Source organism: Pan paniscus, chromosome 1 (assembly GCF_029289425.2).
Source record: "Pan paniscus chromosome 1, NHGRI_mPanPan1-v2.0_pri, whole genome shotgun sequence".
NCBI classification, from domain to species: domain Eukaryota; kingdom Metazoa; phylum Chordata; class Mammalia; order Primates; family Hominidae; genus Pan; species Pan paniscus.
Genome location: NC_073249.2, coordinates 198204937 through 198228969, shown reverse-complemented (window position 1 = coordinate 198228969; position 24033 = coordinate 198204937). Strand labels below are relative to the sequence as shown.

At 44.9% G+C, this 24033-nt stretch overlaps 1 protein-coding gene across 3 annotated transcripts in view; it reads right to left on the bottom strand.

Moving 5' to 3' along the window:
* TAF12 (TATA-box binding protein associated factor 12) overlaps positions 1 to 24033 on the bottom strand; it is a 40000-nt gene that overhangs the window by 10137 nt on the left and 5830 nt on the right. For all 3 annotated transcript variants that reach the window (XM_008953415.4, XM_008953416.5, XM_063593562.1), the window contains exons 2-4: positions 8660 to 8911; positions 4705 to 4782; positions 17 to 131 (exon numbers count right to left, since the gene is read on the bottom strand). In XM_008953415.4, the coding sequence (XP_008951663.1) occupies positions 17 to 131; positions 4705 to 4782; positions 8660 to 8827 (361 nt within the window). In that variant the 5' untranslated portion in view covers positions 8828 to 8911. The remainder of the gene's footprint in view (positions 1 to 16; positions 132 to 4704; positions 4783 to 8659; positions 8912 to 24033) is intronic.

Sequence of the window (24033 nt, the reverse complement as noted above, 5' to 3'; positions counted from 1 at the left end):
AAACAAGACCACATACCTAAATGCAGCTGGACATCTTTCACCTCCAGGGTGCTGGACTTGCGATGCCGCGCAAGCTGACAGGCTGCTGTCACCACACTCTCGATAAAATCATCAGCAATCTGCAGCAGCATCTGGGGAAGGTAAAGTGGGAAGAGTCAGCACGACATTGGCAGGGTAGGCTCCTGTTGCTGGGACAACTGCTTTCAGCTTGGATTGCATATTTAGTCAGGCATTCTAGTAGAAGGATGGAATCAGCATTTGGGCTAAGGTGGGGAAGAGGAATGAGAAGGACAAAAGAAATGTTACCCAGGTTGAGTGCAACTCACACCTTTCTGAGCATATACTTTCTACCCAGCAGTGATCAACTATCCCAATCCCTACCCTCCATATCTTTATTTATTAGTGGGAAAATAAAAGTGAATCATTTCAATTCCTCACTCACAGTATCTTAAAAGCACTTTTGTTTCCATTATCTCACTTAGTCCTTACAATAATCCTGTGAAGAAAATGGGACATGGATTTTATTCATTCCATAGAGGATTTCACAGACTCAGAGAGACTAATTTGTTCATGGCCATGTAAGTAGAAAGCAGGTCAGGTACAATGCCTCATGCCTGTAATCTCAGCACTTTGGGAAGCCGAGTTGGGAGGATCACTTGAGGTCAGAAGTTCGAGACCAGCCCAACAATATTGCAAGAGCCCCATCTGTATTTAAAAATAAATAGGCCGGGCGTGGTGGCTCACGCCTGTAATCCCAGCACTTTGGGAGGCTGAGGCAGGCGAATCACGATGTCAAGAGATTGAAACCATCCTGGCCAACATGGTGAAACCCTGTCTCTACTAAAAATACAAAAATTAGCTGGGCGTGGTGGCACGTGCCTGTAGTCCCAGCTACTTGGGAGGCAGGGGCAGGAGAATTACTTGAACCTGGGAGGCAGAGGTTGCAGTGAGCCGAGATCGTGCCACTGTACTCCAGCCTGGCGACAGAGTGAGACTCTGTCTCAAAAAAAAAAAACAATAATTAAAAAAATAATAACAAATAAATAGAGGCCAGGCATGGTGGCTCACACCTGTAATCCCAGAACTTTGGGAGGCTGAGGTGGGCAGATCATTTGAGGTCAGAAGTTTGAGACCAGCCTGACCAACATGGTGAAACCCAGTCTCTAAGGGCCGGGCACAGTGGCTCATGCCTATAATCCCAGCACTTTGGAAGGCCAAGACAGGTGGATCAACTGAAGTCAGGAATTTGAGACCAGCCTGACCAATATGGTAAAACCCTGTCTCTACTAAAAATACAAAATTAGCTGGGCATGGTGGCAGGCATCTGTAATCCCAGCTACTCTGGAGGTTGAGGCAGGAGAATCGCTTAAGCCTGGGCAGCAGAGGTTGCAGTGAGCCGAGATTGAACCACTGCACTCCAGCCTGGGTGACAGGGCGAGACAAAAAAAAAAAAGCAAGCAAGCAGAGGAACCAGGATGCCACTTCAAGGGTTCTGAGTCTAAATCTTGAGTTCTTTCCACATCATTATCAATTATTATTGGACTGTGTGAAGAGAAGGATGAGAATTCTGAAGATAAAAATCTACGAGGCCAGGAGCAGTGGCTCACTCCTATAATCCCAGCACTTCGGGAGACCAAGGCAGATGGTTTGATTGAGCTCTGGAGTTCGAGACTAGCCTGGGCAACATGGATGGCAAAACCCTGTCTCTACAAAAAATACAGAAATTAGCTGGGCTTGGTGGCATGCACTTGTAGTCCCAGCTACTTGGGAGGCTGAAGTGGGAGGCCTGCTTGAGTCCAGTTAGTCGAGACTGCAGTGAGCTGTGATCATGGCACGGCACTCCAGCCTGGGTGACAGACACCTTGCCTCAAAAATAAATAAATAAATAAATAAATATATATATATGCACACACATGAAAAAACTGAGATTTTTATCAGTCAATATAGTCCCCATGACAGCTTCTGCTGACAAACAAAAACAAACTAAAATTACAACCATAGATACAAAATTCCTTGTTCTGGTGGACCATTAACTCATTGTCATCTTTACTATGGGAACCAAATGGACACCATCTTATAGAAAGATTTCTGATTAAACAGCAGATCAACTCTAAAAATAACCTCCTGTCCCTCCCTAATCCCATTAAAATAACAGTTAAAAAAATATATTGCCAGGTGCAGTGGCTCATGCCTGTAATCCCAGCACTTTGGGAGGCCGAAGTGGGTGGATGACCTGAGGTCAGGAGTTCGAGACCAGCTTGACCAATATGGTGAAACCCTGTCTCTACTAAAATTACAAAAATTAGCCAGGTGTGGTGGCGTGTGCCTGTAGTCCCAGCTTCTCAGGAGGCTGATGCAGGAGAATCACTTGAACCCGGGAGGCGGAGGTTGCAGTGAGCCAAGATCATGCCACTGCACTCCAGCCTGGTCAACAGAGCGAGACTCCGTCTCAAAAAAAAAAAAAAAAAAAAAGAAGCTAAGGGATAAATCCTCAAGATAGGAGACTGGAATTTTCTCTGGAGATATTTAATGATTCCAGAGAAAAGACTTACAGATACTGACATTTAGGGAATCTTCCATTAGGAAGGTTGACTTGTGGACAAATTACTCTGAAGTAAAGTCTTGTGGTCTGCTAGAGTGAACCAAGACCAGCTCATAAAAGCCAACTGTGTACCTCTTTTCCCAAGTTTGTATTTAGTGATGTCATGTTGGTAGAAATAGTTACACCACAGAAATAATAAAGCACTGCAAATCGGGCATTTTTCTCCAAAGAGCTAGTTGTTAAACATTTACCCATATTTAACTGGGCCAAATCCATCAATTATGCTTCAAATCAGCTTTTCAGTGAGTGATTCTTTAAGAATGAATAGCGAGGGTCGGGCATAGTGGCTCAGACCTATAATCCCAGCACTTTGGGAGGCCGAGGTGGATGGATCACTTGAGGTCAGAAGTTTGAGACCAGCCTGGCCAACATGGTAAAACTTTGTTACTACTAAAAATACGAAATTAGTCAGGTATGGTGGCGTGCACCTGTAATCCCAGCTACTCGGGAGGCTGAGGTGGAAGAATCACTTGAACCTGGGAGATGGAGTTTGCAGTGAGCCGATATCGCACCACTGCACTCCAGCCTGGGCGGCTGAGCAAGATTCTGTCTCAAAAAAAAGAAAAACAGTAAGGAAAGTTATATGGGCCAGCAGGCGTGATAGCTCATGCCTGTAATCCCAGCACTTTGGGAGGCCGAGGTGGGTGAATCGCCTGAGGTCAGGAGTCCGAGACCAGCCTGGCCAACATGGCAAAACCCCATCTCTACTAAAAATACAAAAATTAGCCAGGTGTGGTGGCACATGCCTATAATCCCAGCTACTTGGGAGGCTGAGGCAGGAGAATCACTTGAACCCCCGGGAGGCAGAGGTTGCGGTAAGCTGAGATCCTGCCACTATACTCCAGCCTGGGCAACAGAGCAAGACTGTCTCAAAAAATAAATAAATAAATAAATAAATAAATAAAAGTTATATGGCACACATGTGAGTGGTGTAAAAAATTCTCATCTACCATAATAGGGAATCAACAGAATCTTATAAAATTGGCCAGGCACGGTGACTCACACCTGTAATCCCAGCACTTTGGGAGGCCGAGGCAGGTGGATCACCTGAGGTCAGGAGTTCGAGACCAGCTTGACTGACATGGAGAAACCCCATCTCTACTAAAAATACAAAAATTAGCCAGGTGTCGTGGCGCATGCCTATAATCCCAGCTACTCGGGAGGCCGAGGCAGGAGAATCGCTTGAACCCAGGAGGCGGAGGTTGTGGTGAGCCAAGATCGCCCCATTGCGCTCCAGCCTGGGCATCAACAGCGAAACTCCGTCTCTAAAAAAAAAGAATATTATAAAATTAATGGGTCAAAGAGTATCTTTTTAAGTATATTACTTAGAAATATAGAAGAATGTTACAGAAACAGCTAAAATTGTTGAAAGTGATTGCCTATGAGCAACAGACTATGCCTTTTTTAACAGGCAGAAGTAGCAGCAGTTATTGGGTATTAAGCAAATTCAGATTTGTCTGTGCTCTTATTTTATTTATTTATTGCAGTGGTACAATCTTGGCTTACTGCAACCTCGGCCTTCTGGGTTTAAGAACACTTCAACCTCCCTAGTAGCTGGAACTACAGGTACACACCACCACGCTCAGCTAATTTTTTTTCTTTTTTTTTTTTTTTGAGACGGAGTCTTGCTCTGTCGCCTAGGCTGGAGTGCAGTGGCATGGTCTCAGCTCACTGCACTCCGCCTCCTGGGTTCACATCATTCTCCTGCCTCAGCCTCCCGAGTAGCTGGGACTACAGGCGCCCGCCACCATGCCCGGCTAATTTTTTTTTTTTTGTATTTTTAGTAGAGACGGGGTTTCACTGTGTTAGCCAGGATGGTCTTGATCTCCTGACCTTGTGATCCGCCCACCTCGGCCTCCCAAAGTGCTGGGATTACAGGAGTGAGCCACCACACCCGGCACTCAGCTAATTTTTTAATTTTTTGCAGAGACAAGGTCTCATTATATGGCCTAGGCTGGTCTTGAACCTCTGGGCTCCAGCAATCCTCCTGCTTTGGTCTCTCAAAAGGCATGAGCCACTGCATCTGGCCTGTTTGTGCTCTTAACCACTATGCTATACCGGTTCTCAGGGACCAGTTTCTGGGGTACCCAACCCCACCTTACCTCCTCCACATCTTCATCCAACTGCTCATTAGGATCCACTTCTCTTACTAAGTCCTGTAATTTCTTCTTGGTCAATACCTAAAGTTAATTGGAAGAAGACTTTTCAACAAGGTATTAAGGAAATGAAACAAATCATTACCCTGTAATGAAGAAAGGCTGTCAAATTGTTGGTTTTAGTTTCCACTTTCCAATGAGTTCACAGTCTGGCCTACCTGACTATGCTGCTGTAAGACTACACTCTCAAGACAGAAGTAACTTAGGGAAAGGTGGAAAGAGCAGTTTGAAGACAGGCCAGCATCCAGCTGTCAGGCAGTATATTTCAACCTCATGTCTTTTTCTCACTGTGCCTCTCCACATGAAGAAATTTGCAATTCTCTGACCACCACAAATTGTACCATGCCCCTTGCCTTTAGACAAGTTTGTTTTTTTGTTTTGTTTTGTTTTTGAGACAGGGTCTTGCTCTATTGCCCACTGGAGTGCAGTGGCAGGGCTCACTGCAGCCTTGACTGCCAAGCTCTCCCACCTAAGCTTCCCAGCTAGCTGGGACCATAGGCACGTGCCACCATACCTGGCTAATTTTTTTTTTTTTTTTTTTGAGAGACACGATCTCGCTATGTTGTGCAGCCTGCTCTTGAACTCCTGGCCTCAAGTTATTCTTCCGCCTCAGCCTCCCAAAGTGCTGTACATGCTCTTCCTCTCTTCTTCCTTCTTGCTTAGCTCATGGTGCCTCTTTCTGATGCTTTTCCTAGCCCATCCCAGTAAAGGTAACCACTTACTTCCTCCTTTGGCCTCTACTGTATCCTGTGTACCCTTTATCATTGTGCATATTTACATACTTCCCTGTTTCTGACTTAATAGGCTAAAAGCTCCCTGAGGGCAGCCTTCATAAAGGAAATGTCATGTTACATACGTGTGCCATTAAAAAGTAATCAAAAGAAAGCCAGGCACAGTGATCTGTGCCTGTAGTCCCAGCTACTCAGGAGGCTGAGGCAGGAGGATCACTTGAGGCCAGGAGTTAGAGACTGCAGTGAGCTATGATTGTGCCACTACACTCCAGCCTGGGGAACACAGGAAGACCTCATGTCTTAAAAAACAAACAAAAAAAAAGGGCCTGGCACAGTGGCTCACGCCTGTAATCCCACCACTTTGGAAGGCCGAGGTGGGAGGACTGCCTGAGCCCAGGAGTTCAAAGACCAGCCTGGGCAACATGGCGAGACTGCATCTCTATTTTAAAAAAAAATCTACAAAATGGCCGGGTGCAGTGGCTCACGCCTGTAATCCCAGTACTTTGGGAGACCGAGGTGAGCAGATCACGAGGTCAGAAGATTGAGACCATCCTGGCTAACACGGTGAAACCCTGTCTCTACTAAAAATGCAAAAAAAAAAAATTAGCCAGGCGTGGTGGTGGGCACCTGTAGTCCCAGCTACTTGGGAGGCTGAGGCAGGAGAATGGCGTGAACCCGGGAGGCAGAGCTTGCAGTGAGATGAGATCGCGCCACTGCACTCCAGCTTGGGCAACAGAGTGAGACTCCATCTCAAAAAAAAAAAAAAATCTAAAAAATATATAAAAAATAAATTAAGAAAAAAGAAAAAGTTAGGCACTTGACCTCCTCAGTGCCCATTTGAGTCTCTTCCAAGTGTACTTTCCTTTCTTTCCTGCTCTAAACCTTCTAGTAAAATTCCACTGAAAAAAAAAAAAAAAAAAAAAGCCGGGTACGGTGGCTCACGCCTGTAATCCTAGCACTTTGGGAGGCTGAGGCGGGTGGATAACCTGAGGTCAGGAGTTTGAGACCAGCCTGACCAACATGGCGAAACCCCGTCTCTACTAAAAATACAAAAATTAGCTGGGCGTGGTGGTGGGTGCCTATAATCCCAACTATTAGGGAGGCTGAGGCAGGAGAATAGCTTGAATTGGGAGGAGGAGGTTGCAGTGAGCCAAGATTATGCCACTACACTCCATCCTGGGTGACAGAGCGAGACTCTGTCTCAAAAAAAAAAAAAGAGAGAGAGACAGACAGAGGAAAAAAAGAAAAACACCAAAAGACATACACTAAAATGCTAACCATAGCTATTTTAGGGTGGTGGCATTAGAATTATGGGCTATTTATTCTTTGTGTATTTCTGAAGTTTCTGTGATGAACACATATAACTTTTGAAATAAAGAAAAAAGAAAAAAACATTTTTTTTTTTTTTGAGACGGAATCTCGTTCTGTCACCCAGGCTGGAGTGCAGTGGTGTAATCTCGGCTCACTGCAACCTCTGCCTCCCGGGTTCAGGTGATTCTTCTGCCTCAGCCTCCTGAGTAGCTGGGACTACAGGCGTGCACCACCATGCCAGGCTGATTTTTGTAATTTTAGTAGAGATGGGGTTTCAGCATATTGGCCAGGCTGGTCTCGAACTCTTGACCTTGGGTTATCGCCTGCCTTGGCCTCCCAAAGTGCTGGAATTACAGGCATGAGCTACCGCACACACCCAAGAAAATAATTTTTTTTTTGCGACAGAGTCTTGCTCTGTCGCCCAGGCTGGAGTGCAGTGGCGCAATCTCTGCTCACTGCAAGCTCCACCTCCTGGGTTCACGCCATTCTCCTGCCTCAGCCTCCCGAGTAGCTGGGACTACAGGCGCCTGCCACCACGCCTGGCTAATGTTTTTGTATTTTTAGTAGAGGCGGGGTTTCACCGTGTTAGCCAGGATGGTCTTCATCTGACCTCGTGATCGCCCACCTTGGCCTCCCAAAGTGCTGGGATTACAGGCTTGAGCCACCATGCCCGGCCGAACCCAGAAATCTGAGGCTACAGTGAGCTATGATTATACCATTGCACTCTAGCCCAGGCAACAGAGCAAAACCCTTTCTCTAAAAAAAAAAAGAATAAATATTTGTTAATGATGTCTCATATCTATCCATTCTTCTTCATTCTATCATTATCACCTAATTCGAGCCTTCACTCCATGTCTTGATTTATTGCAAAAATCTTAGAATTGGTCATCCACCCAGTCTAACCCCCTTTTCTACCCATCCTGTCCCCTTACTGCCAAGTTAATCCTCCATAGGACACACTATTTTTATTATGTTACTTTTACTCCTTTATTAAATATCTGCAAAGATTGTATATTGCCTAAAAGTTCCAATGGAAATTGACTAGTACAGGTATACTATGTTCTGCCCTACCTATACAATTTTAAATTCTGTCTTCTACAACAGACTCCATATTCAACATAGGTTGATATCCTGACTGCCCAACCCGCTCTCATTAATCTTTGCAAGTCCCTCCACTCATTCCCTTGAAATACTGGGCCAACTCATCCATTCTACACAGCCTACAAAAAACAAGTCAAAGGGATTATACTTATTTCTTGTGGCTCTGGAGGGCAGAATCAGAATTATGGGTAGAAAGAATGGAGCAGATTTTAGAATCACTGCAGAAAATTAATAATGGCAGCAATTGGATGAACTAGAAGATGGAATGACTAGAAGCAAGAGTACTTTTATCATAGGAATAATGAATCAATTTATTATTTTATTTAACAACTACATGGTTAACATGTATATAAAGCACTTATCAAAATGAAAGGGAAAAAACACCTTTCATAGGCAAGGTATTGTGTTAGTGTGTACAGATGGATGGATGGATGTATATATGCATACACACAACCACATACAATACAGTAATAAATAAACATTGTACATGATAATTTGCTAAAGAATGCTCCCAGAGGAGTATATATTCAGGACAACTTGAATCTGTGTCTCCTGAGTTGGGAGTCCTCAAATTTGGCCCAAATAAACTCTCTACTTATATTAAAACAAACAAAAAAAGTTAGAAATCCAAAAGAGGGAAAAGACCTTTTCGGCTAAGAGAAAAAAGCAGCATCTGAGATGGACATCTCTTAAAGTATTACAGATTGACATAATAGGTAAGAGGTGGCTACAGAGAAGAAAGAGTAAGAGGATGATACCTGATTGTTTTCAGGGCTAAGACGACCTCCTGTCCCAGGAGTGCCTGGTATCTTTACCACTGTAGTACTATTGGCCATGGAGCCTTGTGGAGGGGTGCTGGCTGGTTCCGGTTTTATGGATGAGAAATTGGAGAGGTTGATTAGGGCTGAGGGGCCAAACTGGTTCATAATCTGCCGAGCTTTGGACTTCAGCTCATAGAGCTTATCGAGATCCTGTTTCTTTTTGGAGCTGTGAGGACCAAGGCCAATTAACTGGAGAAGAAAAGCACAAGAATTAGCTCTAGAAGAACCTGTAATAAAGGATGAATCTTGAGAGTAAAAAGAGGCCTGGTGCAATGGCTCACAACTGTAATCCCAGCACTTTGGGAGGCCCAGGTGGTAGGATCACTTGAGCCCAGTAGTTCAAGACCAGCTTGGGCAACATAGCGAGACCTAGTCTCTACCAAAAAAAAAAAAAAAAAAAAAAAGGTAAGTAAAATGAGGTCTGTCAGACTTTGAGCGTTCTTCAGTATATATGGAATGGTGACCATTTAATACCCACAGGTTAAAAATTGAGGGAATGAAGAATGTTTATTACTCTCACCTGATATTTAGAAACCATCTCATTTCCAAATGTTAAGTGAAATAGTCCACAAAATTTAAACAAGGAAGCAAGTAAATGAAATGAAGAATCTTATGTACAAAAATAAACTAGGGCTGGGTGCAGTAGCTCATGTCTGTAATCCCAGCATGTTGGGTGCCTGAAGTGGAAGGACCACTTGAGACAGGAGTTCAAGACCAGCCTGGGGAACATGGGGAAGCCCTATCTCTGTAAAAATTTAGCAGGGGCTGGGTGTGGTGGCTCAGGTCTGTAATCCCAGCACTTTGGAAGGCCAAGGCGGGTAGATCACCTGAGGTCAGGAGTTCGAGAGGAGCCTGACCAACATGTTGAAACCCCATCTCTACTAAAAATACAAAAAAATTGGCTAGGCGTGGTGGCACACACCTATAATCCCTCCCAGCTACTGGGGAGATTGAGGCAGGAGAATCACTTGAACACGGGAGACAGAGCTTGCAGTGAGCCGAGATCACGCTACTGTACTCCAGCCTGGGCAACAGAGTGAGACTTGCCCCCACCGCCCCACAAAAAAAAAAAAAAAACACAAAAAACACTTAGCTGGACATGGTAGCATGTGGTCCTAGCTACTCAGGAGGCTAAGGCAGGAGGATTGCCTGAGCCCAAGAAGTTGAGGCTGCAATAAGCCATGATCACACCACTACTGCATTCCAGCCTAGTTGACAGAGTGAGACACTATCTAAAAATAAAATGAAATAAAAATAAACTAGAGGCTGGGCACAGTGGCTCATGCCTGTAATCCCAGCACTTTGGGAGGCTGAGGTGGGTGGATCACCTGAGGTCAGGAGTTTGAGACCAGCCTGACCAACATGGAGAAACCCCAACTCTACTAAAAACACAAAATTAGCTGGGCGTGGTGACACACTCCTGTAATCCCAGCTACTTGGGAGGCTAAGGCAGAAGAATTGCTTGAACTCGGGATGCAGAGGTTGACGAAACTCCATCTCAAATAATAATAAAAAATAAATAAATAAATAAATAAATAAACTAGAATAAGCAAGACATTTTTGAGAACTTTGTAAAAATACTTAGTTAAGTATACATGCATTATTTTTAAAGTATCAAATAATGTTAAATTCAAATAAGTCATAGCACAATCACATCCTTTAAAAAAATCAGTCACAAAGCTTAAGAATACAGAGTAGTTCATTCTGGCATTTCAAACATGCTTAAGTCTATGTCAGGGCTATGCCCAATAAACATAACTTTTAGCATTTGTTAAAAGTAAACTCCTCTTTATCAAGAGCAATTTTTCTCTGAGTGTTAGCAATCTAAGTACATGCAGAGACCCTAGTCTGGAGCAGCTGAGACTCCTGAATCTTAGAGTCATGAGGTTGACTCTGTGGACGTCAGCTTGGGTGTCATCACGATCAGAAGCACATTCACCAAGTTCTGCTCACAGTAGCCTCAAACTTACTTACAGCTATCTGAGTGTCTAGATCTTTAATTACATCAGCAACAGCTGTGAGCCCGGTGAAATGAGAGGCAGCCATTTTCAAAAGCTACCTGTAAATGAACAACTGGCATCAAGCACCACCCTTGCCATGGAACCATTTTAGTTGCATGGCCTGGTACATCTTCACCAACCAGGATCCAAGCAAACTGGATGTGGAGAAATATATCTCCTTTTCCTTAGTGGGAGCCAAGACAAACATCTCCATCTCTTTCATAAGCAACTTTGAAAATTAATTAATGATGATTATGGCACATATAGACCACCTTCTTATAAAATGAATGTCTGCTGTTAGGGATAAACTAACAGCATATAGAATATTTTATTGGGCAAAATTGTGGGATATGAGCCTGCAGGAATTATATCAATGGCTTTCAGAACTTGGTAAAAGTTGGCAATATAAATGTCTACTGTATCTATCTTACTCTTGTCCCTAGTCCTGAGTTCCTCCTCACCACACTGTCTGACTTTCTAATATGAGAAATCTGGCCTGGCCCAGTGGCTCATGCCTGTAATCCCAGCACTTTGGGAGGCCAAGGCAGGCAGATCACTTGAGGTCAGGAGTTTGAGACCAGCATGGCCGACATAGTGAAACCCAGTCGTTATTAAAAATACAAAAACTAGCCAGGCATGGTGGCACGTGCCTGTAATCCCAGCTACTTGGGAGGCTGAGGCAGGAGAATCACTTGAACTCAGGAGGCAGAGGTTGCAGTGAGCCGAGATCAGGCCACTGCACTCCAGCCTGGGCAACAGAGCGAGACTCTGTCTCAAAATAATAATAATAATAATAAATAAATCATAATAATCAGAAGAAATCATGTTCTCCTGGTTTACTCTTAATAAAGGCAACTAAGTATGTACTGGTTAAAAAACCAAGATAAACTAGGCTGACTTGCTGGCCAAGAACCAGCTGATGGGGACAGCAGAGTATTAGGATCACTTGTTTGTTTTAACCATATGTGGCCTCCTTCTCCCCTACCCACAAACATTACCAATAGAAGAGTCAGGATAGAAACCTTTCTTAACATGGTAATAGCTGTTCTAATATTATAAAAGCAAACTATTTTCCCAAAGCAAGTTCTATGCAAAAGCCTCATTAAGGATCATCAAACTGTATCCTCATCACTCTAGCCTCACACTGAACATACTATATCTCTCAAAAACATTCCCACAACCTTCAAGGGACTTCCCAAATAATACTGAGTATTGCACAAAATAAGTGGAGACTTTTTATAACAGAGATTGTTGAGTAAGAATTTGTTATAACATCTGGAGACATATCTGGGTGTGGTGGTGCGCACCCATAATCCCAGCTACTCAGGAGGCTGAGGTAGGAGTACTGTTTGAGCCCAGGACTTTCAGGTCAGTCTGGGAAACATAGTGAGACACTATCCCTTTCTCTCTTTTTTTTGAGACAAGGTCTCATTTTGTAGGACAGGCTAGAGTGTAGTGGTGTAATCACGGTTCACTGCAGACTCAAACTCGTGGACTCAAGCAATCCTCCTGTCTCAACCTCTTAAGTAGCTAGGACTACATGTGCACACCACTGCACCCAGCTAATTTTTTTTTTTTTTTTTTTTTTGAGACGGAGTCTCGCTCTTTCGCCCAGGTCGGACTGCAGTGGCACTATCTCAGCTCACTGCAAGCTCCGCCTCCTGGGTTCACGCCATTCTCCTGTCTCAGCCTCCCGAGTAGCTGGGACTACAGGCGCCCACCACCACGCCCAGCTAATTTTTTGTATTTTTAGTAGAGATGGGGTTTCACCGTGTTAGCCAGGATGGTCTCGATCTCGTGACCTCATGATCTGCCTGCCTCGGCCTCCCAAAGTGCTGGGATTACAGGCGTGAGCCACCGCGCCCGGCCCCAGCTAATTTTTTTTTTTTGGTAGAGATGGGATCTTGCTATGCTGCCTAGGCTGGTCTCAAACTCCTGGCCTCAAGTAATTCTCCTGCCTCAGCCTACCAGAGTGCTGGAATTATAGGCTTGGGCCACCACACTCAGCCCCATCTTTTTTTTTGAGACGGAGTCTCACTGTGTCCCCCAGGCTGGAGTGCAGCGGTGTGATCGCAGCTCACTGCAACCTCTGCCTTGCGGGTTCAAGCAATTCCTGCCTCAACTTCCTGGGTAGCTGGGATTACAGGCGCACACCACCATGCCCGGCAGATTTTTGTATTTTTAGTAGAGGTGGGATTTCACCATGTTAGTCAGGCTAGTCTCAAACTCCTGACCTCGTGATCCACCCGCCTTGGGCCTCCCATAGTGCTGGGATTACAGGTATGAGCCACCGCGCCCAGCCTCAGCCTAAATTTTTTTTAGGGCTGGGCACAGTGGCTCACGCCTGTAATCCCAGCACTTTAGGAGGCCAAGGCAGGTGGATCACCTGAGGTCAGGAGTTCGAGACCAGCCTGGCCAACATGATGAAACCCCATCTCTACTAAAAATACAAAAAATTAGCCAGACTTGGTGGCAGGCACCTGTAGTCCCAGCTACTTGGGAGGCTGAGGCAGGAGAATTGCTTGAACTCAGGAGGTGGAGGTTGCAGTGGGCCGAGATCATGCCACTGCACTCCAGCCCGTGCAACAAGAGTGAAACTCTGTCTCAAAAAAAAAAAAAAAAGCAAATAAATAATGAAAAACTTTTTTAGGACGGGTGATGTGGCTCATGCTTGTAATCTCAGCACTTTGGGAGACCGAGGCAGGCAGATCACCTGAGACCAGGAGTTCGAGACCGGCCTGGCCAACATGGTGAAACCCCGTCTCTACTAAAAATACAAAAAATTAGTCAGGTGGGGTGGCAGGTGCCTGTAATCCCAGCTACTTGGGAGGCTGAGGCAGGAGAATCACTTGAACCTGGGAGGAGGAGGTTGCAGTGAGCCGAGATCGCACCATTGCAACTCTAGCTTGGGCGACAAGGGCGAAACTCCATCTCAAAAAAAAAATTTTTTTTTAAAGATCTGGAGACAAAAAGTATGGCCTATCTACATAGTACCAAATATGAATATTCACATATCAAATTAGGATTTTTTTTTCTTTTTTTTGTTGTTTCCAGTAAAGTTGGATGAAATTAGGAAAAAACCTTAAGGAATAGCTCCAACAGCAGTCACTTTAATGAAATAAGTGGAGGCTGGGTGCAGTGGCTCATGCCTGTAATCCCAGCACTGTGGGAGACCAATGTGCGTGGATCACTTGAGGTCAGGGGTTCGAGACCAGCCTGGCCAACATGGTGAAACCCCCATCTCTACTAAAAATATAAAAATTAGTTGGGCGTGGTGGCATGAGCCTGTAATCCGAGCTACTCAGGAGGCTGACACACAAGAATCACTTGAACCTGGGAGACAGAGGTTGCAGTGAGCTGAAATAAGGCCACTGCACTCCAGCCTGGGTAACAGAGTGAGACTCCGTCTCAAAGAAAAAAAAAAAAAAAAAAGAGGCCGGGCGCAGTGGCTCATGCTTGTAATCCCAGCACTTTGGGAGGCCGAGGCGGGCGGATCACAAGGTCAGGAGATCGAGACCATCCTGGCTAACACGGTGAAACCTTGTCTCTACTAAAAATACAAAAAATTAGCTGGGCGTGGTGGCGGGCACCTGTAGTCCCAGCTACTCGGGAGGCTGAGACAGGAGAATGGCGTGAACCCAGGAGGCAGAGCTTGCAGTGAGCCAAGATCGCGCCACTGCACTCCCTCAAAAAAAAAAAAAAAACAAAAAAAAACACCCTAAAAAAGAAGTAAGTGGAACCTCTGGAGAAGGGGAAAAATCAGTTTCTCCCTAAGAAACTCGACAAAAATTTACTGCTGTCACTGACCTTGCTGAAAAGCAAACAATACTTTTGAATTTTAAATAATTCTGACTAAGCAAACTATTTCTTCCTATAAAAACTAAACGAAACAAAAGCAGATGATAACCAGACACCCCCTGGTGCCAGACTAACACTACCCTTAGGTTCTAAACTATTTCTTGATATGGTAAGATTTTAAAACTGTAACACATTTGAGTGGGTGGTAATACATAGGCTTATACAACTGTCGAACTCCTCCCATTGAGCATTCAAGATCTGTGCATTTTACTGTATGTAAATTATACTACAACTAAGAACAATAAATCAAACACCCCTCCAGCTTCCCAGGAAAAACACTGTACTACTAGATATTTATCCTACAGAAAGGAAAACCTGAGCTCGAGACCAGCCTGGTCAATATGGTGAAACCCCATCTCTACTAAAAAAATGCAAAAATTAGCCAGACATGGTGCGGGGGGTGGGTCGCGGGGCGCCTGTAATCCCTTGGGAGTCCAAAGCATGAGAATGGCTTGAACCTAGGAGGTGGAGGTTGCAGTGAGCCGAGATTGCGCCACTGCACTCCAGCCTGGGTGACAGAGCAAGACTCTGTCTCAAAAAAAACCCTAAAAAGCTGGTCACAAAAAAAACACATATTGTATGATTTATATGAAATGTCCAGAATAGGCAAACCCATAGACAGAAAGTAGATTAGTTGTTGCCTATGGCCAGGGCATGTAGGAGAGGAATAGAGACTGGCTGCTAATGGGTATACGGTTTCTTTTACGGGATAAAAAAATGATCTAAAATTACATTGTGGTGATGGTTGCCAACCCTGATTATATTTAAAAAAAAACCCCACAGAATTATACACTTTAAATCAGTGATTTGTGTGAAATGTGAATGATTTAAATAAAGACTTCTTTAAAAAAAAACAAATGAGGAGGCTCACGAAATGGTCTCCAAGAGAAATTGCTCAATGAATGAAAGCAAAGTATAGAATGGGAGAATACTTTGTTATCGTTTATTAAAACACATGTATTGCCGGATGCGGTGGTTCACGCCTACAATCCCGGCAATTTGGGAGGCCAAGGCAGGCGGATCACCTGAGGTTGGGAGTTCGAGACCAGCCTGACCAACATGGAGAAACCCCCTCTCTACTAGTAATACAAAATTAAGCAGGTGCGTTGGCGGGCGCCTGTAATCCCAGCTATTTGGGAGGCTGAGGCAGGAGAATCGCTTGAATGGAGAGGCAGAGGTTGCAATGAGCCAAGATTGCGCCACTGCACTCTAGCTGGGGCGACAGAGCAAGACTCCATCTCAAATAAATAAATGAATAAAACACACATACAGTTGTAAATTCATAAATTATTCCTGGCAAGATACATAAGAAACTGATAACAGAGGGAGGTGGGGGAATGGTGGTATCTGGGTGGCCTATGGGACCAAGAGCATCTTATTTTTCACTGTACACCCTAAATCCTGTATTATGTGCATATGTTACCTATGGAAAAAATTAAGATAAACTACTATTTGAATTTTTTTCTCTGAAGAAATATATCATACTCACCCTTTTCTTCCTGTTTTTTGTTTTTGAGACACAGTTTCACTCTGTCACCCAGGCTGGAATACAGTGGCCATGATTTTGGCTCACTGCAACCTTGGCATCCCGGGTTCAAGCAATTTTCCTGCCTCAGCCTGAGCATGTGGGATTACAGGCACGTACCACCATGCCTGGCTAATTTTTTTGTATTATTAGTAGAGAGAGAGTTTTCCCATGTTGGCCAGGCTGGTCTCGAACTCCCAGCCTCAACTGATCCACCCACCTCGGCCTCCCATAGTGCTGGGATTACAGGCGTGAGCCACTGCAACAGGCCTTGGGTTTTTTGTTTGTTTGTTTGCAGAGATAGGTCTTGCTGTTGCCCAGGCTGGAGTGCAGTGGTGAAATCACAGCTCACTGCACCCCCAAAATCCTAGGCTCAAGCAATAATCTTGCGTCAGCCTCTTGAGTAGCTGGGGCTACAAGTGCAAACCACACCTGGCTAATTTTTCTATTTTTTTTTAGACACGGTGTCTTGCTATGTTGCCCAGGATGGCCCTGAACTCTGCCTCTATCAGTCTTCTCCCCTCAGCTTCCCAAATAGCTGGGGTTATATGCGCAAGGCACCACACCCAACTCTAACCTGTTTATTTTTTAGAGATGGGTCTTACTTTGTGGCCCAGGCTGGAGTGCAGTGGTGCAATCATAGCTCACTACAGCCTCAACCAGCTGGACTCAAGCTATCCTCCCACCTCAGCTTCCTCAGAAGCTGGAACTACAGGCATGCACCACCATGCCCAGATCATTTTATATTTTTTATTTTTTGTAGAGGGAAAGTCTCACCATGTTGCCCAGGCTGCTCTCAAACTCTTGGGCTCAAGCGATCCTCCTGCCTCAGCCTCCCAAAGTGCTGGGATTATAGGCACAAGCCTCCATGCCCAGCCTATCTCACATTTATACAAAAATAAGTTCAGGGCCAGGTACAGTGGCTCACACCTGTAATCTCAGCACTTTGGAGGCCGAGGCGGGCAGATCATGAGGTCAGGAGTTCGAGACCAGCCTGACCAACATGGTGAAACCCGTCTCTACTAAAAATATAAAAATTAGCTAGGCGTGGTGGCGTGCGCCTGTAATCTAAGCTACTCGAGGCTGAGGCAGGAGAATCGCTTGAACCCGGGAGGCGGAGGTTGCAGTGAGCCGAGATCACGCCACTGCACTCCAGCCTAGGTGACAGAGCGAGACGCTGTATCAAAAAAAAAAAAAAAAAAAATTCAAAACTGATCATATACCTAATGTAAAAATATACAACTTCTTGAAGAAAACAGGAGAAAACCTTCATGACTTCGGGTTAGTCAGAGTTCTTAGATACAATATTAAAAGCACAATCCACAAAAGAAAAGAATTGATAAAGTGGACTTAATCAAAATGTAAAACTTCTGCTCTGCAAAAGACAATAAGATAAGTTGGGCCAGGCATGGTGGCTCACACCTGTAATCCCAGAACTTTGGGAGGCCGACGTGGGCAGATCACAAGGTCAGGAGTTCCAGACCAACCTGGCCAAGATGGTGAAACCCTGTCTCTACTAAAAACACAAAAAAATTAGCAGGGCATAGTGGTGGGTGCCTATAATCCCAGCTACTTGGGAGGCTGAGGCAGAGAATTACTTGAACCCGGGAGGTGGAGGTTGCAGTGAGCCGAGACCGTGCCACTGCACTCCATCCTGGGTGATAGAGTGAGACTCCGTCTCCAAAAAAAAAAAAAAAAAAAAGATATGTCATAGATTAGGAGAAAATATGTATAAATCACATATCCAACAAATGACTTGTATCCAGCACATATAAAGAAATTTCAGTGCAAAGGCTTGTGAGGGAGGAAAAAAATTTTTTTTTCAAAATTCAACAATAAGAAAATAACAACCCAATTTAGAAAATGGGCAGACTCGGCCGGGCATGGTGGCTCACGCCTGTAATCCCAGCCCTTTGGGAGGCCGAGGCAGGCAGATCACCTGAGGTCAGGAGTTTGAGACCAGCCTGGCCAACATATAGTGAAGCCCCGTCTCTACTAAAAAATACAAAAACTAGCTGGGTGTGTTGGCGCACACCTATAGTCCTAGCTACTTGGGAAGCTGAGGCAGGAGAATCACTGAAACCCGGGAGGCGGAGGTTACAGTGACCTGAGATTGCACCACTGTACTCCAGCCTGGGCAACAGAACAAGACTCCGTCTCTCCAAAAAAAAAAGAAAATGGGCAGACTGGGCATGATGGCTCATGCATGTAATCCCAGTACTTTGGGAGGCCAAGCAGGACTGCTTAAGCTAAGGAGTTTGAGACAAGGCTAGGTAACATAATGAGACCCTGACTCTATTTATTTATTTTAAAGGGCAAAAGATCTGAGCAGACCCTTCATCAAAGATAAACAAATGGCAAATAGGCACATGAAAAGATGCTCAATATCATTTGTCACCAGGAAAATGCAAATTTTAAAAAACATGATATACCTATATAAAATAGCTAAAATTTAAAAACAAAAACAAGTACTGGAGAGGATACAAAGGAACTGAAACCCTCATACATTGCTGGTGTGAATGTAAAATGGTATAGTTTTTCTTGAAGACAGTTTGGTAGTTTCTTCTAAAGTTAAATGTATGCTTATATGACTCAGCAATCCCACTCCTAGGTACTTACTGTAGAGAAATGAAAACTTACATTCACACAAAAATCTGTTCATAAATATTTATAGCAACATCATTCACAACTACCAAAAACCAAAAACAATCCACATGTCCTTCAAATGGTGAATAAACAAATTATGGTATATCCATTCAATGGAATACTCAGAAATAGAAAGGAAAGGCCAGGTACAGTGGCTCACATCTGCAATCCCAGCAATTTGGGAGGCCAAGGCAGGTGGATCACCTGAGGTCAGGAGTTTGAGACCAGCCTGGCCAGCATGGTGAAACCCTCTCTCTACTAAAAATACAAAAATTAGCCTGGCATGGTGGCATGTGCCTGTAATCCCAGCTACTCGGGAGGCTGAGGCAGGAGAATCGCTTGAACCTGGGAGGTGGAGGTTGCAGTGAGCCAAGATTACGCCATTGCATCTACTCGGGAGGCTGAGGCAGGAGAATTGCTTCAACCCGGGAGGCGGAGGTTGCAGTGTGCAGAGATCACACCATTGCACTCCAGCCTGGGCAGCAGAGTAAGACTCTGTCTCAACAATAACAACAACAACAAAAAGACTACTGACACATGCAACAACACAGATGAATCTCAAATGTATCATACTAAGTGAAAAAGGCAAGGCTCAAATGGCTGTATAATTCCATTTATAGGCCACTCTGGAAAAAAAAAGTTAAAGGGATGGAAAACAGATCAGTGGTTGTTAAGGAGTCTGGGGCAGAGGAGCGTTTGACTACAAAGGAGCAGCATGATTAAATCTGTGGAGGTGGGGGGTGAAATTGTTCTGTATCTTGAGTGTTGTAGTGCTTACATGACAGTATATATTTGTCATATTCTATGAGTTATGACTGTACCCCATAATAATTTTATTGTATATAAATTTTAAAAAATATGTATTTTTTTGGTGGAGTTCCGCTTTGTTGCCCAAGCTGGAGTGCAATAGAGCGATTTCAGCTCACTGCAACCTCCGCCTGCCAGGTACAAGCAATTCTCCTGTCTCAGCCTCCCAAGTAGCTCGGATTACAGGTATACATGCCCAGCTATTGTTTTTTTTATTTAGTACAGACGGGGTTTCACCACGTTAGACTGGTCGCGAACTCCTGTCCTCAGGTGATCCACCTGCCTCGGCCTCCCAAAGTGCTGGGATTACAGGGCATGCACCTCCAAGCCCGGCCTACTTTTTTTTTTTTTTTTTTTTTTTTTTTGAGACAGAATCTCACTCTGTTGCCCAGGCCAGAGTACAGGAGCCCAATCTTGGCTCACTGTAACCTCTGCCTCCCGGGTTCAAGCGATTCTACTGCCTCAGCCTCCAGAGTAGCTGGGATTACAGGCACGTGCCACCATGTTGGGCTAATTTTTGCATTTTTTAGTAGAGATGGCATTTCGTCATGTTGGCCAGGCTGGTCTTGAATTCCCGACCTCAGGTGATCCACCCGCCTCAGCCTCCCAAAGTGCTGGGATTATAGGCATGAGACACTGTACCCAACCGAAAATAAATTTTAAAAAGTAAAACAGGGCCAGGTGCAGTGGCTCATGCCTGTAATCCCAGCACTTTGGGAGGCTGAGGCGGGCAGATCACTTGAGGTCAGGAGTTCGAGACCAGTTTGGCTAACATGGTGAAACCCCGTCTCTACTAAAAATACAAAAATTAGCCGGGTATGTTGGCTCACACCTGTAATCCCAGCACTTTGGGAGGCCGAGGTGGGCAGATCATCTAAGGTTGGGAGTTCTAAACCAGCCTGACCAACATGGTGAAACCCTGTCTCTACTAAAAATACAAAAATTAGCTGGGCATGGTGGTGCATGCCTGTAATCCCAGCTACTCGGGAGGCTGAGGCAGGAGAATCGCTAGAATCCGGGAGGCGGAGGTTCCGGTGAGCCGAGATTGTGCCATCGCACTCCAGCCTGGGCAATGAAAGCGAAACTCCATCTCAAAAAAAAAAAAAAAAAAAAAAATTAGCCAGGTGTGGTGGCGCGTGCCTGTAATCCCAGCTATTCGGGAGGCTGAGGCAGGAGAATCACTTGAACCCAGGAGGTGGAGGTTGCAGTTAGCCGAGATTGCGCCACTGCAACCCAGCCTGGATGACAGAGTGAGACTGTCTCAAACAAATAAATAAAAAATAAATAAAAATCAAAAACAAAAACAGGCATTAACTGGCCGGGCACAGTGGCTCACGCCTGTAATCTCCACACTTTGGGAGGCTGAAGCAGGTGGATCACCTGCTTCAGGAGTTCGAGACCATCCTGACCAACATGGTAAAACTCCGTCTCTACTAAAAATACAAAAAAATTAGCCAGGCGTGGTGGCGCTTGCCTGTAATCTCAGCTATTTAGGAGGCTGAGGCAGGACAATTGCTTGAACTCGGGAGGCAGGGGTTGCAGTGGGCCGAGATCACACCACTGCACTCCAGCTTGGGCGACAGAATGAGACTCCATCTCAAAAAAAAAAAAAAAACTCCACAAAAAACAGGCATTAACTGTGGGACAGTTTGAGAGAACAATAATAATTAACCCTTACTATTACCTACTATGTAGAAATTGTGTGCTATGATTCACAAAGTAAATATGGAAAGTCCATCCCCCAGTGATCGGTTGTTGAAAATATTTAGTAATTCTATCAAAACACGATTGTATGGGTTAGAGTTCAATTTAAATAAACCCATCTAGGCAAGGTGCAGTGGCTCACGCCTGTAATCCCAACACTTTGGGAGGCCGAGGTGGGCAGATCACCTGAGGTCGGGAGTTTGAGACCAGCCCGACCAACATGCAGAAAACCCATTTCTACTAAAAATACAAAATTAGCCGGGCATGGTGGGGTATTCCTGTAATCCCAGCTACTCGGGAAGCTGAGGCAGGAGAATTGTTTGAACCCGGGAGGTGGAGGTTGCAGTGAGCTGAGATCACGCCATTGCACTCCAGCCTGGGCAACAAGAGCAAAACTCCATCTAAAAAATAAATAAGTAGGCCAGGCATGGTGGCTCATGCCTGTAATCCCAGCACTTTGGGAGGCTGAGGCAGGCGGATCACGAGGTCAGGATCGAGACCATCCTGGCTAACAGGGTGAAACCTCACCTCTACTAAAAAAAAAATACAAAAAATTAGACAGGCATGGTGGTGGGTGCCTGTAGTCCCAGCTACTCGGGAGGCTGAAGCAGGAGAATAGCACGAACCCGGGAGGTGGAGCTTGCAGTGAGCCGAGATCGTGCCACTGCACTCCAGCCCGGGCGACAGAGCAAGACTCCGTCTCAAATAAATAAATAAATAAATAAAACCACATCTATCCTCCCTCCTTTTTTTTTTTTTTTTTTTTTTGAGATGGAGTCTCACTGTGTCGCCCAGGCTACGTGCAGTGGCGCAATCTTGGCTCACTGCCAGCTCCACCTCCTGGGCTCACACCATTCTCCTGTCTCAGCCTCCTGAGTAGCTGGGTCTACAGGCGCCTGCCACCACACCCGGCTAATTTTTTGTATTTTTAGTAGACATGGGGTTTCACCGTGTTAGCCAGGATGGTCTCAATCTCCTGAACTCATGATCTGCCCACCTCGGCCTCCCAAAGTGCTGGGATTACAGGTATGAGCCACTGCACCCGGCCTATCCTCCCTCCTTTTAAACTGTGGTTGACTGGCTGAGGATGACAAGCCCTAATTGCTTCCCTTTAACAACCTTGTACTTCAAACAGAAGTCTAGCTGCAACCCTATTATTGTATTGAGAGGGTCTAAGTTTTCATAGGGTAGGAATTAAGCAGACCTTGGCAATAGTTGTAAGACCCTGGTATTCTCTGTGCATCTATTCCATTAACTGTTTTTTTTTTTTTTTTTTTTTTAAACAAAACAAAGGTGAAGAGAAAGGGGAACAGAAGAAAAGGTAGCCTTCAAAACCTTTTTTTACCTCTGAAATGTTTAGTAATTTATTATTTAAGCAAAATACTGGAATCAAGAGGACTGGCCTGATGGCATAAAAGCCCTATACTGTGGTGCATGACTTCACTTAATGACTGGTTTTTCTACCTGGCTGTTTCTTTCCTCTCTGGCTTCTAAATGTATCTAAATGAGCTCATATTTCCCAGCCTAAATAAGCTAAAAAGGATCAATTATTTGCAGTCTGTGAGACTCGAGAGCAATAGAAATGCAAGATTTTTTTCCAGTGTGCAATTAGGATTGGTTAGTTGAGGCTCCAGCTGCTTTTGACTTATCAAAAAGGCAGTATAGGCCACATGTGGGACCCCATGTCTGTAATCCCAGAACTTTGGGAGGACATGGGAGGACTGTTTGAGGTTAGGAGTTGGAGACCAGCCTGGGCAACACAAAAAGATCCTGTCTCTAACAACAACAAAAGGTAGTATAGTGTATAGTACAGTGGTCAAGGATATGAACCATGGTAGCAGTATCTGGGTTTAAGTACCAACTGTGCCACTTTTCAGCTGTATTGAGCAAGTTACATAATCTCTTTATGCCTCAATTTTCTCATCTGAAAAAATTAAGTTAATAATGAAGTACAGGGTGGGCTTGGTGGCTCACACCTATAATTCTAGCAGTTTGGCAGGCTGAGCGGGAGGATCACTTGAACCTAGGTTTGAGACCAGCCTGGGCAACATAGTGAGATCTGGTCACTACAAATAAAAAAAAAAAAAATCAAAAAATTTGCCAGGCGTGGTGGCATGCAGCTGTGGTCCCAGCTACTTGGGAGGTTAAGGCGGGAGGATCACTTGAGCCCAGGAGGTTGATGCAGTAGTGAGATGTGATGGCACCACTGCACTCCAGCGTGGGTGACAAAGCAAGACCCTGTCTCAGGGAAAAAAAAAAAAAAATCAACATACTGCTCAATGCAGTGGAGCACACGTATACTCCCAGCTACTATGGGGTCTGAGGTGACGGAATGGCTTGAGCCTAGGAGTGCGAGGCTGTAGTACATTGTGATAGGCCTGTGGCTAGCCACCATGCTCCAGCCTGGAAAATAAAGCAAGACCCCATCTCTCAAAAAATACCAGTGTTTCACTCATCCTGCTGCTAACCCAACACACATATCCATGTGTGCTGGCACCATATAAGTGTTCTGTATTACTTCAGAGATTAACAGAAGAATGGTGGATTGGAAAAAAATGGTAACAACAAGTGGTCAGCAGGAGGCTGATGAGAGTTACTGTGGAAAACCCAAATCAAGAGGGCTGGATGCCATCTTCGGTCAGTTTCCACATCTGTAATTAGGAGTTGGCCCAGGCAAATTCTTTTTTTCTTTTTCTCTTTTTCGAGACAGAGTTTTGCTCTGTCACCCAGGCTCGAGCGCAGTGGCACGATCTTGGTTCACTGCAACCTCC